General features: G+C 50.6%; 2 protein-coding genes and 1 long non-coding RNA gene across 3 annotated transcripts in view; 2 read left to right on the plus strand and 1 right to left on the minus strand.

Moving 5' to 3' along the window:
* The first annotated feature begins 4,771 nt into the window (after window positions 1-4,771).
* DLX5 (distal-less homeobox 5) lies at window positions 4,772-9,019 on the plus strand. The gene is made up of 3 exons (XM_046021272.1): window positions 4,772-5,269; window positions 7,144-7,328; window positions 8,394-9,019. The coding sequence occupies exons 1-3, from the start codon at window positions 4,915-4,917 to the stop codon at window positions 8,721-8,723; spliced, it is 870 nt and encodes a 289-aa protein (XP_045877228.1). The 5' UTR covers window positions 4,772-4,914; the 3' UTR covers window positions 8,724-9,019.
* A 10,380-nt stretch (window positions 9,020-19,399) lies between these two features.
* Window positions 19,400-24,065, minus strand: DLX6 (distal-less homeobox 6). The gene is made up of 3 exons (XM_046021256.1): window positions 23,548-24,065; window positions 22,091-22,284; window positions 19,400-20,209 (listed from the first exon to the last, which is right to left on the minus strand). The coding sequence occupies exons 1-3, from the start codon at window positions 23,969-23,971 to the stop codon at window positions 19,958-19,960; spliced, it is 870 nt and encodes a 289-aa protein (XP_045877212.1). The 5' UTR covers window positions 23,972-24,065; the 3' UTR covers window positions 19,400-19,957.
* A 1,639-nt stretch (window positions 24,066-25,704) lies between these two features.
* LOC123952032 overlaps window positions 25,705-26,202 on the plus strand; it is a 34,647-nt gene continuing 34,149 nt past the window's right edge. Inside the window, exon 1 of the long non-coding RNA XR_006820556.1 lies at window positions 25,705-25,808. This is a non-coding gene — a long non-coding RNA (uncharacterized LOC123952032). The remainder of the gene's footprint in view (window positions 25,809-26,202) is intronic.

Here is a 26,202-nt window from a genome sequence, read left to right on the forward strand (position 1 = left end):
ACAAATAAAAATATTTTATAAGGACTGCATAGCATTTTAGCTTGGGCCTGGTTAGTTCAGCCTCATGAATACATGGGAAGAACTTTAAACTTAAACTTTAAACTTGAAGTTTAAACCAAAGTTCTTTATTTAAAGTTCTTTAATTCCCAGGTGAGGAATTAAACAGTTTTGCTAACTCAGACGATGAACCGCTTATGAATGTCTGTCCCAAGCCAGTGTGCCCAGCTCTCTGTTGGGAGACACAAAGGCCATTCAGCTGAGTTGCCAAAACCAATGACCAACAACTTGTGATATTTTTGAAAGCCTTCGCCACTTTTGAAACAATCGTTCCTGTCTTTTCACCTCATCCCAGTTCGTAGAAATGTATCTCTTCTAAACAAACATCAAACTGAGTATTTCAGGGCTGTTACCTTAAGTTATGAGATGGACTTAGAGCCCCAACTCAGAGAAACGCCTGAAACTCCATTGTAAATAAAATTAGTCAGATCCATCTCCATGAAATGTGTGACATAACTAGCTACGTGTTTGAGATTCCTTGGGATTGGAAAGTACTCTAGATGGATCATGATCAATAAAGACGTAATAACAGTGAACTGCTCCGGGAGCATTTTTCACTGGACCGATAAAGAAAAGTAATGAATAAAGCATTGCAAATACAAAGTAAAATAAACCTCAACCTAATGGAACTTTTAAAAGACAGGTAGTCTGATAAAAATTCCCTAAAGTCAAAAAGCACTGTCTGATTCAAGTTTGCATGTATCGTGCTAGTATGATATTATGGGGTCCTTTATCTACCTGAATTATGTGCATCTGATTGGTGTGCACAACATTTTAAATAAATGAAAAGATAGCTGCCATGTTAAAAAGACCTAAGTACACAAATTAAATATTTTTGGATGCAATGATTTGTCTGAGCTTGAGCCCAAATGAAAGGAAAGGATGTTCTGCTTTTCACATGCCTATGAGTAAACAGATTTCCAGATGGGCCAGGGGGAGAAAAGTGAGTTTAATGCAGCTATTAAAATTATCTTTCCCACTCATTTCCAAGGTACTCCTCCCGCAAACTCAGTGGCACTATCTTTCCAGCTCAGTGAGTAGTGAGTGACTCTCCTGCAGCCTCTCCAGCCACTCATCTAGTTGGAGGGGGGCTTGCTTCTTCAGAACCGTCCTGGAAATAAGGATCCCTCTCGACTATTCCCAGTCACTCTAGGTCAACAGATTGAACACAGCCTGTTACTCCCCCCAAATGTCCAGATTTTCATCCCGAATCCCCGGAAAAATGGTGACCTGGTGAGAGGAGGGTAGGAAGAGTATGAATATATAAGGAGTCAAAGAAAGGAGGAAAAAGGGCGTAAGGTGGAAAGAAAGATCTGCTGGAAGCAGAAAGAAGGAAAGCCACGTAGTTCTGTACTCGTGTACTCGAACCCCAAGACCAGCGGGGGTTGTCCAGCCTGAGACTGTGAGCTTCGGAAACTTTTGCCGTTAGCGCGCCTTTCCTTGCGGACACTAGGTGGCGCTCATGGTAAAGACTTGCGCTTCTCTTAGGTTCCTGCCAGCCCCCCCACGCCCGCCCCTTCTCGCCCGGTGCAAATTTCGGCTACCGAGAGACGAAATTACTCACATTCTTCCTACGTGTCGCAGTGGGGAGAGCACTTCTGGATAATTTGGATGCCGTGGGGCTGTTTCTCCACGACTGGGCCTGTCGGTGCGTTTTTAAAGAGGCAACAGCATCCGGCCCGCTGGCCTGAAAATAAAGTTCCAGGCCTTGGTGTGAGAGCCACCCACAGTAAGGCAAATGTTGCTACCCCGACCGAGAGCCGAGATTCCCAGAACGTGCGCACCCGGAGTGTAGATCCGAAGCGGGGGGCCAGGCCCAGATGCCGTGTTCGCGCATGGAGCCGCGATGACTATAGGACTATGAGGGTAAAAGAAATGGGACTAGATTGGGATCAGACTCCTTTCAACATAGAGCTCCCGCTCCCTCCCGCTGCCTATAAGGAAAGGGTAGGGGGGAATGGGGTCCAGCTAGAAAAGAAGCAGAACAAAATCAAGAAAGTTGAGGCTCTGGGCTTTCAGAGGCACCCCCAGATCTGAAGATCTCACACACCAGCAGCCTTTCTTTACACAAGTGGCTTTAGCCCGGCCTGAGGACCAACACTTTAGGAACTGAAACAAAGACCTTCAATCCTTCCCTACCGCCCCACTCCTTCTTGTCTTGGATAAAATAGGAGAATTTTTTTTTTACAAGGAAAAAGTGAAATTGAACAAGGTCTTAAACTAACTTAACATTGTAACACGGAGTTCACAACCAGATCCCTAACTTCTAAATTGTGTCCAAATTCGGCCATTTCCAACCCCATACTCGCTGAAATCTGCCTTCCCCGCAAGGTCTAAGGACATAACTGTTGTGAGCACAGCTGTATTGACCTTGTTTCCCTTCACGTAGTAACTTTTAAATCTGTAACAAATGAAAAGCAGGGGATCAGGGGACCAGCTAAGGCAGCCCTGCTCCCTGCACCACTCACCTGTGCTAGGAGGTGCTTTGAACCATCCCTGGCATTGCTCTAAGGAAGCCGTTCATGTAATTAAATGGCAGGATGTGTGTAAGGTGACTTGATGGGCACCAAGAACTTCTCCAGAGCAGGGACTGGGACTGGAAGCCCGATGGGGTTGGCACTGCTTTCCCAACACCCTGTAGTTTTTCACAATCTAAATCTCGGTGGTGAACAGTGGTGCCTAAATTGACAGCATGAGGCGAGCGTGAGTGGACAGCCAAGGCTCTGTTTACCTGGGTGACTATCTCAGAGAAGTTCTGGGCTGTGCAGGCCTAAAGCAGGAGGCTTGGGCTGGGGTGGGGATGGGGGAGGAAGGAGAAGGTGGGGTGGACTGGGTGGGGGAGCCTCATCACACACCTCCCCTTCCCTGTGCACTCCTGCCCTGAAATTGTCCCCAAAGGGCAATGCAACAACAGCTGTGGTTTTCCCTGCACCCAGCCTGCAGGGGCAGGCAGTTGGTGGACAGGTGGCTACTCCGATTTCCAGTTCTGAGGCTAGGCTGGCACCCTGCTCCGAGTTCCAGATCCCTAGCTCTCCCTCCCAGCCTGTTTTGGGCAGAGTAGCTCCACGGCCAAGGTAAGGCTAAACTAGCGCTAGACTAACTAACGTAGATACTTTTCTTTGTTGAGAGTGGGTGGGTGAGGGAATGAGAGGCCCGACCATCCCACCCTAGTTGTTGATTGGAAATCCCAGGTTCTGGGGCTCAGATTCCCTGGAGGTAGATGCTGGGAGTGCTCAAATCAGGACCCAGCTCCTGCAGTTGCCTATTTGAGGGGAATGGAAAGGGGCGGGGGTAGTTTGACTTAAGTTAAATTTCTAATGTCCCAGCTGGATCACCACTATAGCAAGAGTGACGTGTCATGAAAAGCAAACCCTGCACCTCGAGTTCCAAGTGTTTGATTACTGAGCCTTTATTCCCTTTGCATATGAGCTAAGGTGTGTTTGCTGCAGGGCAAAAAGGGAAGGAGAATACAGAAACAGGGACTTGAGAAGTGGAAAGGCAGGCCTTCGGGCGCCATATCCATGGAAGCTAGGAGGGGGCGATTCATGAGCTTCACGCAACTTCCCCAAAGAGTTTTTGTCTCTGTCTACTATCTAGTCTTCTTAGGGTTTCCCCATTCCAACCCGGAGCAATGACAGATCGTAAGTGAACCCTTCCCTTCTGCAGGAGTATCTGGCCACTGAACACAGTTATGGACCCTCGAGTCCAACGGCATCCACACAGCCAAGAATCCTGAACAAAATATGGGGCTGCCTGCTCTTCTTGGGGACCAGCAATTTGGGCACCGTTAAGTTATTTGTGCTGGTGACAATGATACTTTTAAGTGATTGTAAAGGTTTAGGCTTGCAGGAGCTCTCTGCCATTAAAAGCTGGACAGGCAGAGTGAATTCTTGAGCATCCTTATCCAGCCCTTGTCTGAGAAGTACTCATCTCGCGCTAAAGAAGTGCTTGCTGCAAATTTGTGTCATTCCCCAAATCACAAATTTTCAATACGGGTAAGTTACAACTTGGCTCCCAGCACCCCACTAAGAATATTGTTCTCAGTTCCTTCTCGCTTTGGGTCCTAAACTCCTGCTCCCTCCTCCCATTCCCTGATTTGATTCCTCATTTCAATACCAATGTTCAGCTCCACACACACAATTCCCCCCAACCACCAACCCCCCCAAACCCCCCCACCCCCCCCCTGCAAGCCGCTGGGGTAGGAAGGTGCAGAACAGGGAAGACCCACACCCACCTCACCCGCCCCCCCCCCCCCAATATGTACACTTTCCAAAGCTGCTGATTGGAACACACTGTCTCCAGATATTACTGAGCTGGGTATTGGGGCTCCTGCGTTGTCTTTGGTATTCACTGAAAACAGATTGCCTGAGACCCCCTCCCCCAACAAGCAACAAATACACACAAGCGTGCGCGCGCACGCGCGCGCGCGCACACACACACACTCACTCACAAACCCCCCCTCCATTTTTTTTTTTTTTTCTCTCTCTCTTTTTTAAGCAATGCTTTGTTGTGCTAAAACTAGTTGGACGAGTTAGGGTGTTGCTGCTGCTCCCGAGGCCCTGGCCAATGGAACCCGATCCACCCCGCTGTGCGTAAGCGCGCAATTAAGGATTTAACCAAGGCTGTGCTGCGCCTCAGCCATCAGTCAGCCTGCCGGAGACAGAGCCTCCACGACTCCCAGCCTCCTCCTCGCCGCCGCCGCCGCCGCCGCCGCCGCCTCCTCCTTCTCTCCTCCTCCTCCTCTTCCTCCTCCTCCCTCGCTCCCACAGCCATGTCTGCTTAGACCAGAACAGCCCGACAGCCAACTCGGGCAGCAGCCGCCGCCACAGCAGCAAGGACAGCCGCCGCCGGTGAGCGATGACAGGAGTGTTTGACAGAAGGGTCCCCAGCATCCGATCCGGCGACTTCCAAGCTCCGTTCCAGACGTCCGCAGCCATGCACCATCCGTCTCAGGAATCGCCAACTTTGCCCGAGTCGTCGGCCACCGATTCCGACTACTACAGTCCCACGGGGGGAGCCCCACACGGCTACTGCTCTCCTACCTCCGCTTCCTATGGCAAAGCTCTCAACCCCTACCAGTACCAGTACCATGGCGTGAATGGCTCGGCCGGCAGCTACCCCGCCAAAGCTTACGCCGACTACAGCTACGCCAGCCCCTACCACCAGTACGGCGGCGCCTACAACCGCGTCCCGAGCGCCGCCAGCCAGCCAGGTAAGGGCGGGGGGGGGGGGGCAGATGCAGGGGGAGCCCGGATTCTAGAGGGGAGAGGTGGGGTGGGAGATTGGGGACCCGCGCCAACCACTACAGTGGGGGCGCACCCGGCAGAAGGGAGGGGGGCCTGGACTGTGCAACCGAGAGACGTTCTCCACGGCCAGCATTTTAGAGACTCTTGGAAGAATTCTCCCCTCGGGCACCTGGGGGGTGGGGGGCTCTCGAGTCTCTGGATTCCCTAGTTGCCTGGTCTGAAAGCCACCTAGTCTGAAAAGGGGGTAGGGATGGAAAGAAGAAAGACTCAGGCAGTCTGAGTGGCGTTTGCGTAATAAAGGGGAGGTTAGTTGTTGGAATTTTTGGTGAGCTGCTCTGCTGGTGCGAGTGGGAGTGGAAGGCTGCCTCAAAGACGCTGTTGGGATTAGTCTAAGAGCAGCCACGAGCCAGGGTGGTGTTCCTGTCCCGGGAGCCCGAGGTGGGGGTGAAGGGCTGGGGGGCTGGAGCCCACCAGAAAAAGAAGCCTCGGAGAGCCTTGTGGTTTATCCAGGGCAATTCCAGAAACAAAAAGCCATTTAAGGGTGGAGGAGGGCTGCTAAGGGGTGCCCAAAATTTGTCTTCCTCTTCCCCACCTCCTCTCTTTTCGCCCTCCTTGAAACTTAGTTGGAAAGTTTAAGAGGGCTAGTGAGCTTGGGCGGTAAGAGAGAGGCATGAGGTCTCCTTGGAGAGGTTTTGCTGGTCAGGTTTGATCTCTTCCCACTAGCACATTAATAATCCTACTAATATTAGCATCCCCTTCTTTGGCAGAATAGAGACCACAGCCCTCATTCTCCACCCTTCCTCTCCCAGGAGGTCGCCACACGCGAGCGCGCGTGTACACACACACACACACACACACACACACACACACCACTCTACCCCTTTCAGAGATGGGTAGTTTTGATAAGGTGGTACTTTTCAGAAAGGGGACTTGTGGCCCCAGGGTATGTTTGTAAAGCCCGTGTTCAGAGTTCTTTTCCCTGTCTATATTCACAACTTTGAGAAATTCGTCCTGAACTGCCGCCCCTTTCCTACGAAAACACCCTTCCAATGAATCCTTTTCAATGTGTGACTCTTGCTAAATTTTAAAAAGAGAACCTAGGTGGTGGTATGTCTTCATTCCTTGCAGTGTCTCTGTATTTCGTGCATAAGTGAAAGATTTTTTTTTTCTTTTGGCCAAGAACTTATTAAGTCTATTTGTAAAAGAAACCAGACACATCTGTGCCCTCGCAGATCTGCAAGGAGATTATGGGGGCTGCATAATCGGCCCTCTGTCTGCAGCGGCCTGGACCTCTTGCTGCTGAATTGAAGGAACATAGTTTGCTTGTGGGTCTTTGAACTTTGGAGACCTCGGTTAGCGTCTTCCCTGCCCCTGCGTCTGGTCTCTGCGGGCGCCCGAACAGACGCCGACAGTGGGGGCTGGAGGGGGGTGTCACGGCCCAGAGCCTCCCCCCTTGAAGCCCCAGGAGGGGCTGGCCAAACTGCCCCAGAAACGGGGGTGAGCGCAGGGTGGGCGTAAAAACAAGCCAGGGTGAAGCAGGAACCGCTCGCTGCAAGGGCTAAATCCCAGACGCCAAGAAGGGAGCCGTGCTGTACAAAGAGCTTTGCACAAGCCCACAAGAACCTGAATGAACTGAGTAGGGAATTAAACTACCTGGCTTTTCCATGACTTGGGGGAGGGGCGTATTTCTCTGGGTCTTGCTAAGTCAAGGAGGTGATATCGGGAAAGAGACTGAAGACTGCGTGGGTAAAACAAAACAAAACTCAAGGACTGTATTTGAGGGTTCTGCAAAAGAAACGTCTGCGGACAAACTCTAACCGGGTCTATTTTGATTATTTAGAGAAAGAAGTGGCCGAGCCCGAGGTGAGGATGGTGAATGGCAAACCAAAGAAAGTTCGTAAACCCAGGACTATTTATTCCAGCTTTCAGCTGGCCGCGTTGCAGAGAAGGTTTCAGAAGACTCAGTACCTCGCCCTGCCCGAACGCGCCGAACTGGCCGCCTCGCTGGGACTGACGCAAACACAGGTAAATCAGGCAGCGGTAGGGTCTGAGCCCCGCCTCGGCTGCAAGGCTGGCTGGGCCGCGCGGTTCCGTCCCGACCCGCGGCAACCGATTCCATAGCACCTCGAGAAACTCACAGACAGAAAGATGCGGACCCCGCGCCCTTACCTCCATGACTCCATGAGTCAGGCTGGGTGTCGCCGCCGTGCGACGGTGGGGACGGGGTGGAGACGCCGTTCATCCTCGCGCTTCGGGCCTCCAGGGGCGAGGGGCCAATTTCCTAGATTGGAAACAAGAGGAGGGCCATTTCGAGGACACTCTCGAAGCCTGAAGAAGTTGGTTCTCTGCACAATGCAGAGCCTTTCGGGGAGAGCAGGGCCCGGCGGCTTCGCGGTGGTCTCGGGCCGCGAAGGTCGCCTCCGGCCGGGAGGTTGAAGGGTCATGCCCTGTTCCTGTGGAGCTGTAGGTCGTGGCATCCTGAGGGTCGCAAAGTGGGGGGCGCTGTTGTGCGGGGAAATCATCCTGGGTCGTCCCATTCCCTTCACTCCCTCTTCAGACCTGCTGGGGCCCATAAAAAAAAAATAAATAAATAATGTTCGAATCTCCACCCAGAGCTGCAGGCGCCTTCTGACCTTTGGAAGTTGAGGAGGGAGTGGGGGTAGTTGGGCGGATGATTGGGACCCTGCACCTTTCCCCCACACCGGCGCGAGCACAGCCAGCCCCAAGCCCTCGTGCGCGGCTCTCGGGCCATTGTTTTGGGGACGCTCGCTGCGCCGCGTTCCGTGCGCGCTGCGCAGGCCCACACCTGGGCGCACGCCGCCCGGGACACTTGCGCCCCCCTCCCCCAGCCCAAACAAACTAAAGACTCGAGTCCTGCCCTCGCAGGGGCCGGTGAGCATCTGGCGGGTCAGGTTGTCCTCCGGGATCCCAGATCCAGACTAGCCTCAGGCCGGGCCCGCTGACCTTAGGCCGCAAGCTGCGGGGAGAGGCCAGGTCCGTGCCACCTGGGGGCCCAAGATGCTTCCTCCAGGCAAGGTGCGGGCGGCCTCTGAGTGACCCGGTAACGTGTGCCTTTGTTCCCCCACCCAGGTGAAAATCTGGTTTCAGAACAAAAGATCCAAGATCAAGAAGATCATGAAAAACGGGGAGATGCCCCCGGAGCACAGCCCCAGCTCCAGCGACCCTATGGCGTGTAACTCGCCGCAGTCTCCGGCGGTGTGGGAGCCCCAGGGCTCATCCCGCTCGCTCAGCCACCACCCTCATGCCCACCCTCCGACCTCCAACCAGTCCCCCGCGTCCAGCTACCTGGAGAACTCGGCTTCCTGGTACCCGAGCGCAGCCAGCTCAATCAATTCCCACCTGCCGCCGCCCGGCTCCTTACAGCACCCGCTGGCGCTGGCCTCCGGGACACTCTATTAGACAGGCGGCTTTCTCTTGCTCTCTTTTTTGGGACTGCTGTGTTTTGCTGTTTTAGAAAATCATAAAGAAAGGAATTCATTTGGGGAAGTTTGGAAAACGGAAACAAAAAAGATTCATGTGTAAAGCTTTTTTTGCATGTAAGTTATTGCATTTCAGAGGACCCTCGTCCCCCCTTTTTTACAGACGAACTTTTTTTGCGCAACTGTGGACACTATCAATGGTGCCTTGAAATCTATGACCTCAACTTTTCAAAAGACTTTTTTTCAATGTTATTTTAACCATGTAAATAAGTGTAGATAGAGGAATTAAACTGTATATTCTGGATAAATAAAATTATTTCGACCATGAAAGCCAAATGTTTCTAAAAAAATACTCCTTTTGCCCTCCTTATAATGAGCTAGTGACGTTTTATGTAGGCAATTAAAGGAAGATATGCTCTGCAGAGATCCAATCAGGCAAAAAGGAAAACAGAAATTGGGGCTGCATGGAGGCAAAACTGTACCCGTGTGTTGGATGCTGTACTTTATGTGTCTATATACATATGTGGCCTGTTTATAGTACTGCCATAAAATATATATAGGGTTTTTTTTTTTTTTGGCCTAACCACAAAAACATTTAGATAATTTTAAGTTTAACCCCAGATTGTTTCAGGTAGAAAGTAATGCTTGAATCTAAATCCAGTCCTCCCACCCTGTGTGTGAGTAAAAAAGCTGCAGAAATCCATCAATAACCACTCCAAATTCTAAGCTCAAAGCAATTATCATGCACAACTCCCCCCCCCCCCCCCCGCCCCCAACAACTTCTGTGTATTGGCAGAGCAATTAGACAAATTACACTCCCTTCTAATGGGAGCTTCCAGAGATGAGGAAAAGAAGAGTAAGAAGAAAAAGAAGAAAATTTTCCTTCCTATTACATTTTTTAAAAAACCTGAAATGTTTGCAGCATGGCAAATGGTAGTGTCTCAGACTCCTTGGTAAAGGATTATAAATTTTATTTGGGCTCTTTTTGGAGAGAGGGAAGGATCACAGGACCTGAGAAGGATGATAAACATAAATCAGTAGGGCAAGCAGAGCATGATGGGTAGGGGGCATTCCTTCTGCCAAGAGAAGGAATTGTGGGGTGAAGGACAGGAATGACAGCGGCTGGGCTTGGTTTTGATTTCATCTTGTGTGAGACAATATTGTATATTTTTCCCCCTCCATCCTCTTTACCACTGCGGGTTTTTTTCAAGAAGGAGGTCTTTCTGCTTTGCTTTTGCCTAAAACAGTGGCATAGTGGTCCCAAAGGATGGGAAATTGAATATTTGTAGGGATCTCTCCTTTGTGAAGCAGTCTTTGGGGCAGAGAGGAAGGACTTGTGGCAACCTTGGCCTATGTCTCATCCTTCTTGGGCCCCTGCACATAGATATCAACACTGAGACCACCACTATGGCCTGGTCCAGGGCTTGCTCTCTGGCCTGGCTTGTGGGCGTCTCTTTGATTGTCGTTTAGTGTGCCTGACTTTGTTTCCTTGGGACACCAAGGGAAATCCTATGTTTGAAATTACAAGATGCGTGAGATATATTTTACAGCTAGGAAGTCAGCAGCAATAAATGTGACAAGAGTCTTTTTAAGTGTGTGTGTTGGGGGGGGGTGGGTTGGAGATTAGCACATAAAAAATTACATCCTGTCATCTGAGGATTTCTGAGAAGGTTCTTCCAGGGTTGGGAAACTAGACCTGAAAAGGCACGCTGCGTGCCCGGAGGGGAATTTATCACTGTGTTCGCTCTTTCCCCTCTCTCCCTTCCCCTCCTCCCCATTTCCCCAATTCCCTCCCTTTCTAGCTTGCCGTTTGGATAAGGGCTAGAGCCTGGGGGTAGGAGTTCTCTGGTCCCTGACGCCCCCGGCCAGGCCACGGGGTAGCACGCGGTCGGGCCTGGGCTGTGGACTCCTCCTCCTCCTCCACCCCAAAGCCCAAGCGGCTGCTTCTCTGGTCGCAGCTTTCCTCTCCTCCGTTCTCCTCCAACCTCTCCTTTCTCCCAAGAAGTTCGTGCGAACCCCCACTTTGTTTTCCGCACTGGCAGAGAATGGGAGGACCGTAGGGAAGAAGTGGAGGGATCTACTTTCTGCTCTTTTCTTCGCTTGTAAAGGTTTAGGGAGTTTCCTTTACACCGAAGCGAGCGCTTCATATCCGGGGAATCCAGCTTCGAGAAAGCCTGCGCCGGCGGTTTGGGAGCTCCAGCTTTCCCCTTCGCCCCCGGGTGCGCGTTTGGAGAGGCTGACGGGGGCACACCCACTGCACACCTCCAACATTTACCATCCACTGGCCGCCTGAGAGTGGCAGGAATGTGCTTGGAACATGCTCTTTACCTTTCTGCACAGGGAGAGGGCAGATATTTTTCCAGCCGTCCCTCTCATCTCCGCCCTCCCTTCCTGGCTTATGAAAAGGGGATCCCTTCTCTACCATCCCCAGTCACCGGACGCGGCCAAGCTGAAGGACGGGCGACTTCGAATTGTTTACGGGGAAAGAAGGGAAACTCTTCTTTCCTGGCCACCCTTCCTGATCACCCAGCCTTGACGCTGCCTGGTGTTAAAGACACTAGTCTCCTTGCGACGCCGGCAGGCATCACGCCGCGCAGACAGACTCGGTTTCAGGATTCCTTTGCTTGTGCTAACCTCACTTCTTCCACTGCAATGGTCTCTTCTCTCGCGGGGTTGTTGTTTTTTTTTTTTTTTTAAGTTGGTCTGAGAGCCATGGACAAAAATATTCTGGCAAACCATTCTGCAGCGGGTTTTCCCTGGCACCATGGGGATTCTCCCAGGAGAATTTAACTCCCTGCAGTCCTGCGCCCAAGGATGTAAAAATAACAGATCTCCAGCGAAGTCTAAAAATATCTGTGTGATGTTTCTCTCCCTTGCCCTTCCTCCCACCTTCCCTCCTTCCCTCCTTCTCTCCATTGTTTATTCCTGTATCTAATAGAAACGTATTATTCCCCTAGCATAGCTGCAGTCTGTCTGACACCACTCTCCTGGGGTCTCCGTGTGCCCCTTCCGGTCCCGACTTGCCTAGCTTTCAATCTAGGTCTCCCAAGATGTTAAGCCCACCCACAAATTTAATTTTCTTTACCGTGGGCCTCTTCACCATCCCCACCATACTCCCAAGCCTCTATCCCTATTTTCAGACCTCCTCACAAAGCCCAGGAGGTCCGGGGCTTGCCGGCAGGGCCAACGCGATTCCTTGGTGCCCTGCCTGCCTCCTGGGCCCTCCGGTAAAAGATCAGATAAATTGGTCTTTGTTTGAAGCTCGTTTTGGGTTAGGCGGATTTCTGCCCTTTTCCCCCCCTTTTTCCTGGCGGCCACCTCCTTGTGGAACAGGGGGCGGCCTGGGGAGCCGAGAGAAGCCGCATTCCTGTGGGTGCCAGGCGGCTCCAGTGCTGAGCCACAGGGCCTGAGACACACACACAGAGGAACCCGCAGACCTCGCTGCCCTTGATCTCTCTCTCTTGCTCGCTCTCTCCCTCTTTCCCTCCCTCTCGTTGGGGAACCCACCCGGGAGGCTGTCAACGCACACACAGATCCACCCAGGTCTCGGCCTCGGGCAGGAGCGTGTTGACCCGCACAGCAAACACACGCACACACCCCCTCCTGGGGACATCGGCCAGGCCAGGATCTCCCCGCCCATGCCAATCCTTTCTCTCCCGCCCCTTATCCCACAATCCCAGACGCGCCGGCTGGCCTCCTTTGGCTCCTTTGATCCCACCGGACGCCCCACGGCTCGGGGCGTCCTGGCCGCGCCAGCCCGGGAGTCGCCCACAGCGCGCCGAGGCCTGGCGGTGCTCGCCTCCTCCCGGCGCGCCCAACTGCTTACTCCGGCCTGACACCACTGGGTCTCCCGAGCTCCCCCGCCCTGAGCGCAAGGGATGCCTCCTGGAGCACTGCCCCCTGACCCCCCGCCCTCCGCCAGCGCTTCCTTTTATTCGAGGAGAGGACCTTTAGGGCTACCCAACCACCACCCTCCCGCCTCATCCCCGCAAGCCCTTGGATCGCGCGCCTCCCACTGGCCGCTGGGATCTCGCCAACCCCGAGCGCTCCAGCCCTCTCCAGAGGCACGCCCTGAGGACAGACGCCCTCCGGCACCTCTGGGAAGCGCGCCACGACGGCGGATCCGCCTGCGGTCACCCCTCTCCTCCACCCACCAGCACCCCCCTCCCACAGAGGCTGGGTGGAGGCTTCCGCCTTGTGTGAGGTTGGGGAGGGGGCGCTACGGCTCGCTCCCGCCCTCCTCTAGCGTTCCCAGGTGGCCTGCGGTCCTAGCATATTGTACTGGTTTTTTTCAGACTCACAGCGAAACTCTGGGCCTCGAAAACAGCCCAAATAGCGGTAGCACGTGTGGGATTGGCTAAATATTTTTCTACGTAGCCTTGCCGTCCCCCCCCCCCCCGCCCCATCCGCGTTTTCTTTTGCATCTGACAAGCTTTCGGTTCCCCTGTTGTACAGGGCAGAAAGTATACATCGCATCTACTGCGGAGGGGCGGGGGGCGCCTTCCCCTTCAATCATCCAGGGCTGCCAGCGGAAATGCAATAACCTGTTTTATAGGTCGAGCTCTAACAGTGAAGATAGGAACCAGGGGAATTTACGTGCATCTGTCTTTAAAGGAGATGAGAGTCTTGTTCTGCAGCAATTAATATTTCTGTTCTTTTGTTCGTTGGGACTTCGTATTTACTTCTGATTTATGGGGGTCTGTAGGAGTCTTTGCCAAAAGTGCATGAATTATTGAGTCTGTTCCACATCCTAAACCAAGATTTATATAAAACCGTGAAATACCACACGTTACGACCTTTCCCACAGGAAGGGAAAAAATGGCTTCATAACACCATTTTACGCGCGCGCGCGCGCGCGCGCTCACACACACACACACACACGACTGTGTATGGTGGAGATAGAATCATTACTGAAACTTGGAGGAGGGGTGTGTGTGTGTGTGTGTCACACACACACGACTGTGTATGGTGGAGATAGAATCATTACTGAAACTTGGAGGAGGGGTGTGTGTGTGTGTGTGTGTGTCACACACACACGACTGTGTATGGTGGAGATAGAATCATTACTGAAACTTGGAGGAGGGGTGTGTGTGTGTGTGTGTCACACACACACGACTGTGTATGGTGGAGATAGAATCATTACTGAAACTTGGAGGAGGGGTGTGTGTGTGTGTGTGTCACACACACACGACTGTGTATGGTGGAGATAGAATCATTACTGAAACTTGGAGGAGGGGTGTGTGTGTGTGTGTGTCACACACACACGACTGTGTATGGTGGAGATAGAATCATTACTGAAACTTGGAGGAGGGGTGTGTGTGTGTGTGTGTGTGTTTTGAAGAAGTGGGTGGGGGTGAAGGGCAATAAACAGTTCCCAAGCTATGATTTTTTTAAAAAAACATTCTTTTTTTTTCTTGCAAAGCTGAGAAGACAGAAATCTGCCACTGGAAACTTATTGTCATCCAAGGACTATTTCTGCCACTTACCACTTGCAAGGTGGGATATAGTGGTAGGGGAAGAGGCAGGATATGGACTCAACTTTCATCTATAAATAGGGGTCACTAAACATGGAACATTTCATTATTGCCTTTAAATTCATAGGACCCAGGAAGCCTGCTTGTCACCTTAGAGGCTGGCCCTGGTTGGGCAGCTCCCAGGTCTGTGAGGTGTTGGGAGGAGGAAGAATAATCACATATGTTCTAGAGTCTGGCAAAGATGCCCAGGACATTCTCTGTAGTCAAAGTGGAAAATTGAGGTCCTAGTGATATAAGGGTTTTAGGTATCTGACCAGGACATCCTCCCCATCCCCACCCCCCAACCAGGAACCAGAACTAGGCTCCAGAAGTTTCAGCTAGGGCAGGGCTTAGCCTCTTTGTAAGCAGCAGCTAGAACCCAGGGTTCACCTCAGTCTGGGACAGCAGAGTACCCCAGTCTCCCTCCAGACACTCTTGCTCTAACTCTGACTCCCTCTCTCTAGGGTCCCTCCTGTTTTAAGAGACTGATCTTGCTTTTTTACAACCATGTCTGGGAGCAGGAACAATCCTTTATCAAAAATATTCAACTTTCTGGAATCTAGAAAGAAACACATCAGTGACTTATAGCAATAGAAGCAGCTGGACTAGTTTATATGCGGGGTGTTAATTAATAAAAGTTAATGATAGGATTAAAGCCAATAGTCAGCCTAGCCAAGTGGAGGAGACAGCTTCCCAGCCGGTTTTATTTAATTAGCAGCAATTAATACGTTTTCTGCTAATATCCTTTAGGACTCTCAATGACTCGTTCTCTGTGAAAGAGAATGGAGATGGAGCTCAGGAACACTTACAAGCACACAAGGCATTTTGCTCTGATGACAAGAGAGATTGCAAATTCATTTAAGCAAATGTTCATAAACAAGTGACAGGCACATTCTGAGGCAGCCTTGGTGGAAACAATGGTGAAACTGACAAATGTTCTTTGCTTGGGGGAAGGGCATTTTTCTTTTTTAAGCAAGGAAATGCTTTAGCAGAGAGGGAAAACAAAGACAGGAGGTATAGAAAGGTAAGAAAGGAAGGAAGGAAGAAAGAAAGAAAGAGAAAAATTATTCCAGACTCCAGGCAGAAGTACATGCAGCAGCCCTAGCAAACACATCAGCCCTACACATATTGAAGATTTGCACACGTAATGCTTCAGACCACTGATTTGCTATTCTCTTAATTCCCGCTCTTCTTTTTCCATATGAATCAAACAGTCTTTTGTCCTTCAGGGTTTGATTTGATCGCTACCGTTCACATTTCACTTTTGTATTTTCCTCTTCCTATACCATTACTCATTGAGTGCCCTGTGAAATTACAATCGTACATTTTCAACTCAGCAACCCATTTGCAGTGCAAAAATAGGGTCTAAATAATGGCTGAATTAGCCCTACTGGACAGTTTCAGATGTAACACTCTGTAATAATTATATTGCAGGCTGGATTAGGATGCTATTATCATAATCTGGACGTTTACAATTATCTGTAATTTGCAAAGATGCGCCAGGTCTTGATTACAGCAGTTTTTTTTTTTTTTTTTTTTGTATCACGCTAACCATCACTAAACAGTGACAGTAATAACAGCTAATTTTGCTGGCAATATAAGAGGTGCTGGGGTGTGCAAACAATTTCACACCTGGATGTGCTCACTCAACCAAGAATATAGAGAAAGAGCTTCTGCCCTGAGACTCAGACAAATATTCTCCTCTGCTTCTGTTCAGTATAGATTTCTAGACCCTGATCATTGCTTAAGAGATTTTCACTGGTGGTAAGTTTTTATTTCTTCCATACTTGAAGGCACCGTTCATGTTTCTCGTCTCACACTTTCCAAGCTCTATGTGTTGCTGTTGTGATTTATTATAGACTGCAACTTTGCTTTATAGATTTTTCAGTTCTGACCTTTTATCCCCCTTTAACAGTGAAAGGGTTGTTCTGGTGAGGAAAAGGATTCGGGTGAGATTGGGATCCTTAAGAACTGGGTATGTCTTTTTGCTTTCTGTGCTATTGATGTATGTGGTGCAGCTTGTGACTGGAGACTGCGAAAAAGACCAGGTTTCTGTAAGGTGTGAAGGGAGCCGGCTGGAGATTCCAAACTAAAATGTATTTGGAAATTGTTACTCAAAGCTAGCCCTAGGCGAATTTAAGATCTTTACCTGTGCCGGCGATTTTAAGTTTGGGGGCATCGAGAGAGCCAACGGCGCTCGCCACAAAGCTCCTTCAGTATCACAGGTACGCGGACATTTGCAATGGCAGGTGTAGTCTGCATCTCCCGACTGCACAGCCCCTTCGACATTTTCCTCCACTTGGGAGAAAGTTTCCGGAATAACTGGCCCCTGAAACCCTTCAGGGCTCTTTTGCAAGGCCTGTGCCTCCAGCCGATGGGGTGGGGTGGGGGGGGAAGCGGGGGAGGGGCGGGATGCGGTTCATACAGCTACAGCCCGCGGGGCCCGAACGCTGCGACCTTGGGGTTGGAGGGGAATGATTGGCTGAGACACAGAACCGAGCTGTGGAGCCCGGGAACCAGTCGGATTTAGGAACGCACCGAGGAAGACTCTCGCAAGAAGCGGTGCTGTTCTATCTATAGATGACGCTGTTTCCTGACCCTGTAGACACTGGAAGCAGCTAGAGATGTTAAGTGCAGGATCCTGAGAAGTCTTTGGCTCCCTCACCCCTGTGCAGAAAGGCCTTTCTCTGGCGGCGGGAACCTTTGGACTAAATTGTGTCAAAAGATAATGAGATGCTTACTGGCGCCGAGAAGAAATTTCCCCCCTTCCCCTCACCCCCGCAGCTATTGTTCTCTCGTTCTTTTTTTAACCTGGAAAATATGGTCAGAACGAGGCTCTAGAACGCCAACTCCGGGGAAGTTCGAACGTGGGGAGGCGTTGTAGGCACCGCAACTGGGCGATGCCTTTTACCCACGCCCCTCCTACCGGTCTGGTCTCTGTCCTCTCTCAATCTTTCTCTCTCTCTCATCAGTTTACTATAGGGTCAATACTTTCTAAAGAGCGAAAATATTAACCCTTTAGATTCAGAAGAGCCGGAGGAAGCCCAGTCCCACGGATGGTTCTTGGGAGGACCCCTTCGCAGAATTTCTTGTTTAATTAAACTCAAGTCGAGAGATAGATCGTTACAGGCGTATCATGACAGCACCTCCAATGTGTTAAAATGCATTTGCTGGGTTTCAGAATTCCATGCACTCACAGTGGTTTGGCATACGTCTGGTAGATTTTTTTTTTTTTTAAGAAAAATTAGTGTTGGTTTCGATGTATGGTAGCTTTTTTCTAACGTAATTTGAATAATTCAGCAAAGCCCCACTACCAGCTGTACTTCTGCAGCCTCTTCCATTCTTTTCAGCATTATAATTTTGGTTAATTTTCAATTTTAGGTCCTACGTCTCTGCAATTTGTGTATGAATAACAGAATAATTTCCCTCTTTTGTTTCGCCTTTCCTGTTCCTGAATCTAAATAAAGATGGCTTTTTAGTATTAAAAGTGGAAGAAAATTACAGGTAATTATCTTTGACGGTAAAAACGCTGTAATCAGCGGGCTACATGAAAAATTACTCTAATTATGGCTGCATTTAAGAGAATGGAAAAAAACCTTCTTGTGGATAAAAACCTTAAATTGTCCCCAATGTCTGCTTCAAATTGGATGGCACTGCAGCTGGAGGCTTTGTTCAGAATTGATCCTGGGGAGCTACGAACCCAAAGTTTCACAGTAGGAAGGGGGAAAAAAGAAAAGAAAACATTTTTCCTAATGTAACAATGCGAATGCTAGAAAATGACAAGACTGATCGGTTTTAAACCATTCTGAGACTGACTGAGCGTGGAAGTTGCTCAACAAAAAAAGGAACGGGTATATTGGTAAGTAGTCTTTGCTTTGTGTCTAATTATAGTGACTGTCCTTTTGCACGACTGTATGTCGCTGTCATTATATGGAGCACTCTGAGTATCTCTATTGACTTCTGATAAATGGCTCAGTGGTTTCAAGGTTCATAATTTGAAGGATGCCCAGGTCTGTAGCCATTAATTCTCGCAGTATGGGGCTTCCTGCTTGTATGACGAAAGGGCTTTTCATTTTCATTATTTCTGTGCTTTCCACAAGATCGGAAGGATATATTTCATCCAGGATCATGCATTTTCCTACCTAGCTAGCTTGCAAAGGGTGTAAACATTAAGTAGTTATAATTGTGCGTTTACTTTGTTTTTTTTTTCTTGTATTCTTTGCTCTTGTTTAAAAAAAAAAAAAAAACAACCACCAAAAACTGCTTCCAAACAAAGACAAGTACAGCTATATTATTTTGGCCAAGGAAAGGAAAAGGAGAGCATTCAGTTTCCGTACTGGGAACTACTGGATGTCTAGAAGTTAACCTGGGAGAGATCTTTCCAGTGTTGTTGTTGTTGTTTTTAAATAAATAAGTGTGTAGAAATTACAATAAAAATATAATATATAGAGGAAGCTGAGAAAACATCCATGTTTAATGTTAAAGTACTTAAGGCAAAGGCTAGTGTTGCAAACTGACATCTTTGCAGGCACTTGATGTTTATATATAGGGCTTCCCATATTAGGAAATAGGAATTCTTTTAAGAGTGATAGAAAATATAAGGGGAGGGTAGGAGGAGGGGGTGGTGAGATAGAGACACACAGAGAGAAATATACAGGACACTCCCAGCGTTTTGTGGCTTTTACTCCATATATGAAAGAAGACAAAACCATACAAAGTATATGTACAACTAAAATTCAACAATATATACAGAAATGTTTCTCAATATAAACGTCCCTATTAGCTTAGTGAATGCCACCAATTCACCTAGTAAAGGTATCAAAGCAATAGAATGGTGATTTTGGTTGTTTCTTCTGTCTTTCCTGATTCCAGTTCAGGGTTCGGGGGTGGGGTAGGGAAAGAGTGGTTCTGTTTTGTTGTTGCTCTTGTTTTTCAACATCATCATTCTTGCTCATTGCATTTTGATAAAACATGCAGCGTTTCCTTTGTGGCAACATTCTAATCTTACAGCTGATTTTTCCTTTTTCTTTAAAGAAGGGCTGTTATGTGAGGGTTTTTTCTTTTGCTTGCTTTCTCTTTTCTTTTTCTTGTTTTTTTTCTTTCTTTCTTTCTTTCTTTCTTTTTTTTTTTTTTGTCAGTCTGGGATTGGTAAATAAAAATGCAGGAGCCCAAAATGCTTCTTTTTCATCATGTAATGTCTTAAGCTCATTAAACAAGTAAAAACGCTGCCATGTTTGCGCAGATTCTTCTGGTGGGGGAAATGTCTGTAAAAAAAAAGTCGTTTTGATGGATACTCCCAAAGAGAAGAGGAGGCTCAGAGCCTGGATCCCAAAGGGTAAGGGAAAATGTCCTTGCAGTGAGGGAATTCAGGAGCACTGGCATAGAAACCAGTCTCTCCCTCTCTCTCTCTCTCCCTCTCTCTCCCTAAAATGCAAGATCAGTTACTGAGGCTGCTCAAAGGAAAAAGCAGATGAGGAAAGGAAAGGAAAAAAAAAAGAAAAGAAAGAGAGGAGAGAAGAAAAACGGGGAGAGAGAGAGAGAGCGCGAGCAAGAGAGCGAGCAAGCACCCAGACTGTCTTGCTACACAGAAGAGTTCTCCCGAGCCTGCTCCTTTGGCTGGGTTTGGCGGATGCAAGCAGGTCCTGGATCCTCCTTGCCTTGTTCAGACGTTTCCCTAGGGTATCAATTTCCCTCAGACAACTCACATCATCTGTGGTCTCTGCATCGTGTCCTGGTGTGGAGAGGAGTACCAGTGCGAGTAGCCGGGCATGTAGCTGTTGGCGGGCATACTGACGCCCTTGGCTGAGGCAGAAACGTCCCACACCGGAGGCAGCGCCGGCGAGCGCGGCGACAGGGCCGCTGAGCCTGGGAGAGGGTCGCTCTCATGCGGGTTACTGCCCTGCTTCAGCAGTTTCTTAAACTTGGAGCGTTTGTTCTGAAACCATATCTTCACCTGGAACGAAATGTGGTAGTGATCATTAGGCACGGAAAAACATCAAACCGGTGCCTCCATTCGAGGCTTTGGAAGCAATACCCAAAAAACAAAACAAACAAAACCGCAAATGCCAAGTCCCCGCCTTCTTCCACCTCTTTTCTAGCCATCTCTCCCCCATCCCGCCCCAATTTACCAGGTATCTTGTCTGGATACCTAAAGTCATTGTAACTCTTTCTTCAGCTGGATGCAAGCCCAGGTTTAAAACAGCCGCATAAATAAGAACGAAGGTGAGTAAGATAGCCAGGTTTAAAGTCTAAAGGAGGCTTTTTAAATGGAGAACTTTTCAGATGAAAGCCAGTTGAACACACTTCCTCTGGTAGTCTGTTTTTGAATTTACTAACCCCCAAACCTGGCAACTCCATGCATGGACGGTGAGCAAATGACTGAACAGAGAAACGCCTGTACAGTTATAACCAAATGCCTTGAATATACCCTGCATACACTGCACGTGCATGGAGCATCTTTCTCCTGAAGTAAATGTATCCTCATAATCCTGTAGGGAAGAGGGATGGTACCTCCCTAGTTCCCTGCTTTGTATGTTGCTCGGTCAGATTGTGGTCAATAATCATGACATGATTATCAGTGCAGTCGCTAAAAGTCAAAGGGCCCCTGAAAATTAAATGTGAATCAGGACTCTGGGATGGTAGCATATCTAAGCTAACACCCCAGATCTACTTTATTTGAGAAGGAAATTCTCTGGGGCTGCTTCTTTTACCTTTAAAATTCCTTAGCCCTAGGAATCGGCTTTTCCAAGAAGAATACAAGTTACTGAGTAGCAGGAATCCGTCCACATCAAACCCCAAATATTTCCAGTGGCAATATGGCAAGAGAAAGCAGGTTGAATTAAAAAGAAAAGCTTGAGGGGCATCATCAGTTCTAAGACACCACACACAATCACTTACCAGCAAGAGTCCCATAAACCCTGGAGTCCCCATGCTGAAGATCACCCACCTCACATGAGGCCTACCAACCCATGCAGCTAAGTTAATTGACAAGGACAAAAACCACAGGTGATTGCAGCCTGGCTTTATGACCAGGGCCCTAATATACCTACTTAAGCCCCTTCCTGTGAAGTCTAAAATGCCCCATATGTCTTTCAAATTAGTAGGACAGGAGAACTTCAGCAACTGTACTTAAGTGAGGCTTCACCTGCTGTAATTTGGTGAGCATTCCTCTTTGATCTCCAACTCTGCCATTGCTCCCAAGTCCTGTGCTCCAGGGAGGTACCCCAGCCTGCACCAGCCAGTCACCCAGGGTGATTTAAAACACTGAGCTCAGGGCAATCTTCAGAAAAATTCACCTCACCTATCCTATGACAGATAGTTTGTGCCTTCATCCTTTTACTAAGTCTTCTTGGAGCCTATACCCATCTGGTTCCACCCCCGCCCCCCCCCCCCCCAGTTTCATTTCATCATTCTATGTCTATGAGTTGAAATCCTTATTAAGTCCCAGGACCCACAAATGGATCCTTAAGAAACATAGGTCTTTATTCTGCCTCCTGGCCTGAACATCTTTTCCTCCTACATGTTTGTTCTCTTTCTTGTTGTTCTGCTCTGGAATAGGCCTCTATTAATTTACATGTTTGGTCACCAAAGGACACTAGACTGGGGTGGGGTCGCCGAGGGTTGGGAGGACGTGTAAATCCAATCCAGCATTGAATACCAGGTCATTTATTCCAAACTGTGTTGTCCCGGAAAGTGCGTAATGGAGCAAAGGCATTGGTCATTAAGCTCCTTCCATCCTTAGTTGACTAGGCCCAGAATTCCTCCTGATGCGCTCCCTGCACGATCTGTAAGCAGGGTCAGCATTTCAGGGACACCTGGGCTTCTCGGGAATTACCTGCGTTTGTGTCAGTCCTAAGGAAGCTGCCAGTTCAGCTCTCTCGGGCAGGGCCAGGTACTGAGTTTGCTGAAAGCGATGGTTTAAAGCCTGGAGCTGCAGGCTGGAATAAATGGTCCGAGGCTTCCGAATCTTTTTCCCTTTCCCATTGAACCGGATTTCCCCGTTTTCAATCACTGTGGTTTTTTGTTGATCTGCAAGCAAAAAATACAGAGCAGCGGTCACCCGTGAGGCCACGGCTGCAGCCTCCCTGAGCTTGGCCTGGCCTGTGCCGGGTCTCCCCAAAGCCCCGAAAGGATTTCTTCAAAGCGTCCCCACGCCACCCTAACCTCTCGGGGTTCACAGTGCCCGGGTGCTTCCTGAGGGTGAGAAAGCTACTTCCCGACCCTAACTCCGGCCCTAAGAAAGTGCGGGGACTGGACCGCGGGAGCGCCCTCGACCCTGGGGCAAAGAGCCTCGCTCTGCCGCAGCGGAGGCTGCGCCGGCCGTTCTCGGTGGCGTGCGACGCCGCAGGGCGGCTGCTCTGGCCGCAGAACGGGGGGCCCCTGGCCTGGCTTTACTGGAGCCACCTGGTGTTTATGCGGCCAGTTGACTTTATGTCACTAGCTCCAAGCCCGGTGCCTCAAGACCCTCGGCGTGTTCGAAACGACGCTGCTGAGAGGGACCGAAACCCCAAACAAAACCAACCGGCCGCTCAGACCAGCTCCGGAACCGGCTGAGCATCGCCTGGCAACTTTGAACCCCTCGGGGGCTGAGAGCCGGCCGCCAGAGGCCCTCTGCTTCGCCTCTCGGAACAAAGGCACAGCCAACATTGTATCGAAAACCCAGAGGGAGGGGGGCTTGGGCAGGCGTTGGGGGGGGGGGAGTGGGGGACATCTAAAAGCCCGCAGCAAAGGGACCAGTTGTCGCCAGCTTAACCAGAGCTAGAGGCAACGTCAGCTTTCCTTCGGGTCACCGAAGCGCACCGGGCGCCACCCGCAAAGTAGGCCACTGGCTGCCCAAATTGCATTCGGGAGCAAAACACGCTCCTCAGTTCCGGCCCAGAAATGTCCCCAGTCCTGCCAAACGCCGGTCACAGCCCGGAGGGGAGGAGGGAGGCAAAGGGCGCACAGACCCAGCGAGCTGGAGCGCGCCGCGCGGACCAACTCGTAGAGCGAAGCCAGCGCGGAGTCGGAGGCGCGGCTGGAGCCGCGCGCGGGAGACCAGGGAGCAAGGCGGGCGGCGCCGCGAGGAAGCGGAGGGTCCGCGGCGGCGAGCAGGGGCCCGGCTGGGCGGAGGCCGGCAGGCAGGCGCCAGGCGAGCGGGCGCGCACGAGGCCTGGCCGGGGGCGCGCCGGGCCGCCTGGGGGAGGGGGCCGGCGGAGGCCCCGGCGTTGAGGAAGTGAGCGGGGCGGGCGGGGTGGGGGGCAGCCGGGAGGCGGGAGGCGGGAGAAGCGAGCTGCCCCGGCGGCCTCTCACCTGTGTCGTCCCCTCGCGTCTGGGCGGCCGCGCTGCTGTTGTGGTAGGACTGGAGGTAAGGGCTGTGCTGCGAGTGGCTCATGTAGGGGTAGGCGGCGAGCGAGCGGTGGTTGTAGGAGTTGCCGCCGCCCGACGCGTAGGGCGAGCCGTGGTGGTGGTGCTGGTGGTGGTGGTGGTGCGAGCCGGCCGCCGCCGCCGCCGCCGCCGCCGAGTGCAGGCAGTGCAGAGGGTAATGCGCGCCTGCCATGGCCGGGGAGCTCTGCTGCGAGTGCGGCTGTGGCGGCGGCGGCGGCGGCGGCTGCTGTTGCTGCTGCTGCTGCTGCTGCTGCTGTTGCTGCTGCTGTTGCTGCCCGAACTCCATGAAGGCGGATTTGGACGAGTCCTGGCCTTCCAAGCCGTCAGCCATCGTAGTCATGGTCATCATCAAAACTTTGGGGGCTGGAGAAAGCCTTCTCCCGGGTTTCCTCCACCCTCCCCCCACTTGGCTCGCGCCGCTCTCCCCTCTGCAGCCACCTTAGCTCTTGGGATTCTTGCAAAAAAATAAAAAATAAAAAAATAAAAAAATTTAAAAAGAGGGGGTGGAGGTGGTTCTCCCTCTCCCTCGCTCTTCTCTAATATATATATTTTTTAATATAAAGAGATATAGTGAGCAGGGCCTTGTTAACTCAAAGGGAGGAGGAAGGGGGAGGGATGGGAGAGGAGAGGGGGGAGGGGGGATCTGTTCTCCCCCCCTTCTTTCCCCCCTTGGATTTTTTGGGGGCTGGTGCAGTTTAAGGCAGAGATTTTAAGGTGGATTCTGCGAAAGTTGCGCGTCTGCTTTCAGACTTGATGCAGACGCCACGAGTCGAATGGTTTGTCTCCAAAGGGCAGCGCCTCCCCATTGGTCAGTCGCCCCCTGACGTCACAGGCGCACGGCTTCTACTGGTGTGTGCGCCGCTCGCCGAGTTCTTCGCCTACCTTCGGCAACTCCAATCCCAGCCTGGAGCAGCAGCCGGGGGCCGCGGGGCTCCGCGCGCAGGGCTGCCGGGGAGGGAGGTGCCTCCGCCCGACTGGCGGCCGACGCCTCCCGCCGCAGCTCGCGCCCCCAAACCCGGAGCCTCAGTTTCCAGTACCGCAGCTCTGGAACAGCCGGGCCGGAGGCTGCTCTCTCTCAGTCCCCTCGCACCCCTGCAGGCCGCCTGTTCTCAGAAGCAGTGCCCTCTGCATTTAAAGCGAGGCCCCCTCCCTTGACCTCCTCTCCACACCCCCCCTCCCTCAAGTCCCACTGTAGTCCCGCGGGAGCGCCCTGTCACCGTGTATTTCTCTAGACGTACTTTATTGAAACCACAGAGGGAAGAAGACCCCCACACCTGGGCCCCATCCCTTGGTTGGGGGTGGTAAAGAAAAAGAAAAATCAGACCCTGTTTTGGCGAGGTTCCTGCCGTTTCAGGCCATAGTTCCCATATATTGGACAAGAAAGGGGGAGAATATTTTTTCCCCCAGAACGCAGCAGCCTGTTCTGAAAGCGAATCGTTGGAGGACTGACAGTAATGCATTTTTTCCTATTGAAAACAGAAGCTACTGTAATGCTTTCAAATATATGCAAATGATACATGCGGTTAGTGGTTTGGCAAATCTTGATTACAATATAAACTACCCAAGTAAAAGTGCCTTCGTCCTAAATTTGTCTCTCGATTACAATTCCAATTGATTTTATTTTATTGTCAACATTGTTAATGATAAAAATAGAGTCGTTTTACAGTTATTTTTACTTTCTGGAAGGAGGCAATTAGAGTTCTAATCAGGAATACACAAAAATCTCCCATGATTAACTGCAGTACTTTGTTCAAATTGCTGCTATAAAATTCAGAACAATTTGCCTGTAATGATTATGGACTGGGTTTATTTTGGGAGGTGGAATAAAAGTGGATATAGCATAAATTATCCTCTAATTATACACCAGTGTCGCCTCAATTATCCTCTTATCAAAATGGTTGTCTAACTGCCGCATTTAGTTTCAATTCTCTCCTTTTTTTCTATAAAAAGAACTTCATACCTTGTTATTATTAATCCATTTATTATTTGCAAGGGGATTTATATCCGCACATCCAGGTGGTAGAACCACTTCTCTTTCAAAGATGGACTGGGGAAAGACATTAAGTTCAGAGCAGCCCAGGACTGCGGATCTAGCCTTTCTCCCTCTAGTCTCCAGACCCACTCAGCTCCAGGCAGCGGAGCAGAGACATTGGAGTCCCGGAGCGCCGCTCAGGCCGGGCCACCAGGTAGGAGAGCCGGACCCGGGACCAGGCGCTGAAGAGGGCAGGCCGGGGCCGCGCCAGGAGTCTGGTCCTGGGACTGCGGGGAGGCGCAGAAAGTCTGCACTGTCAATGGGTCAGGACTGGGTGGGCACGACATACAGACCCCCATAGGCTCCGCGCCAGCATTCAGTACGCGACTAGACCCAAGCCGCGAGCCTTTGACCACACGGAGAAAGGTACAATCTAACATCTCCAGGTCAACGTGTCTAGAGGTTCGACGGACGAGTCTGGGTCTTTCTTTGGGAAAACTACTGGGGCTTGTATGCACCCTATACGCTTGGACTCCATAAGTTATGCGACCTAAGGAACCCGAGAAATTGACAATTTATTGATTCCGCTCGCCCCGTAACTCCAGGAA

The sequence above is a fragment of the Meles meles genome, chromosome 10 (assembly GCF_922984935.1).
Source record: "Meles meles chromosome 10, mMelMel3.1 paternal haplotype, whole genome shotgun sequence".
Taxonomy (NCBI): Eukaryota; Metazoa; Chordata; class Mammalia; order Carnivora; family Mustelidae; genus Meles; species Meles meles.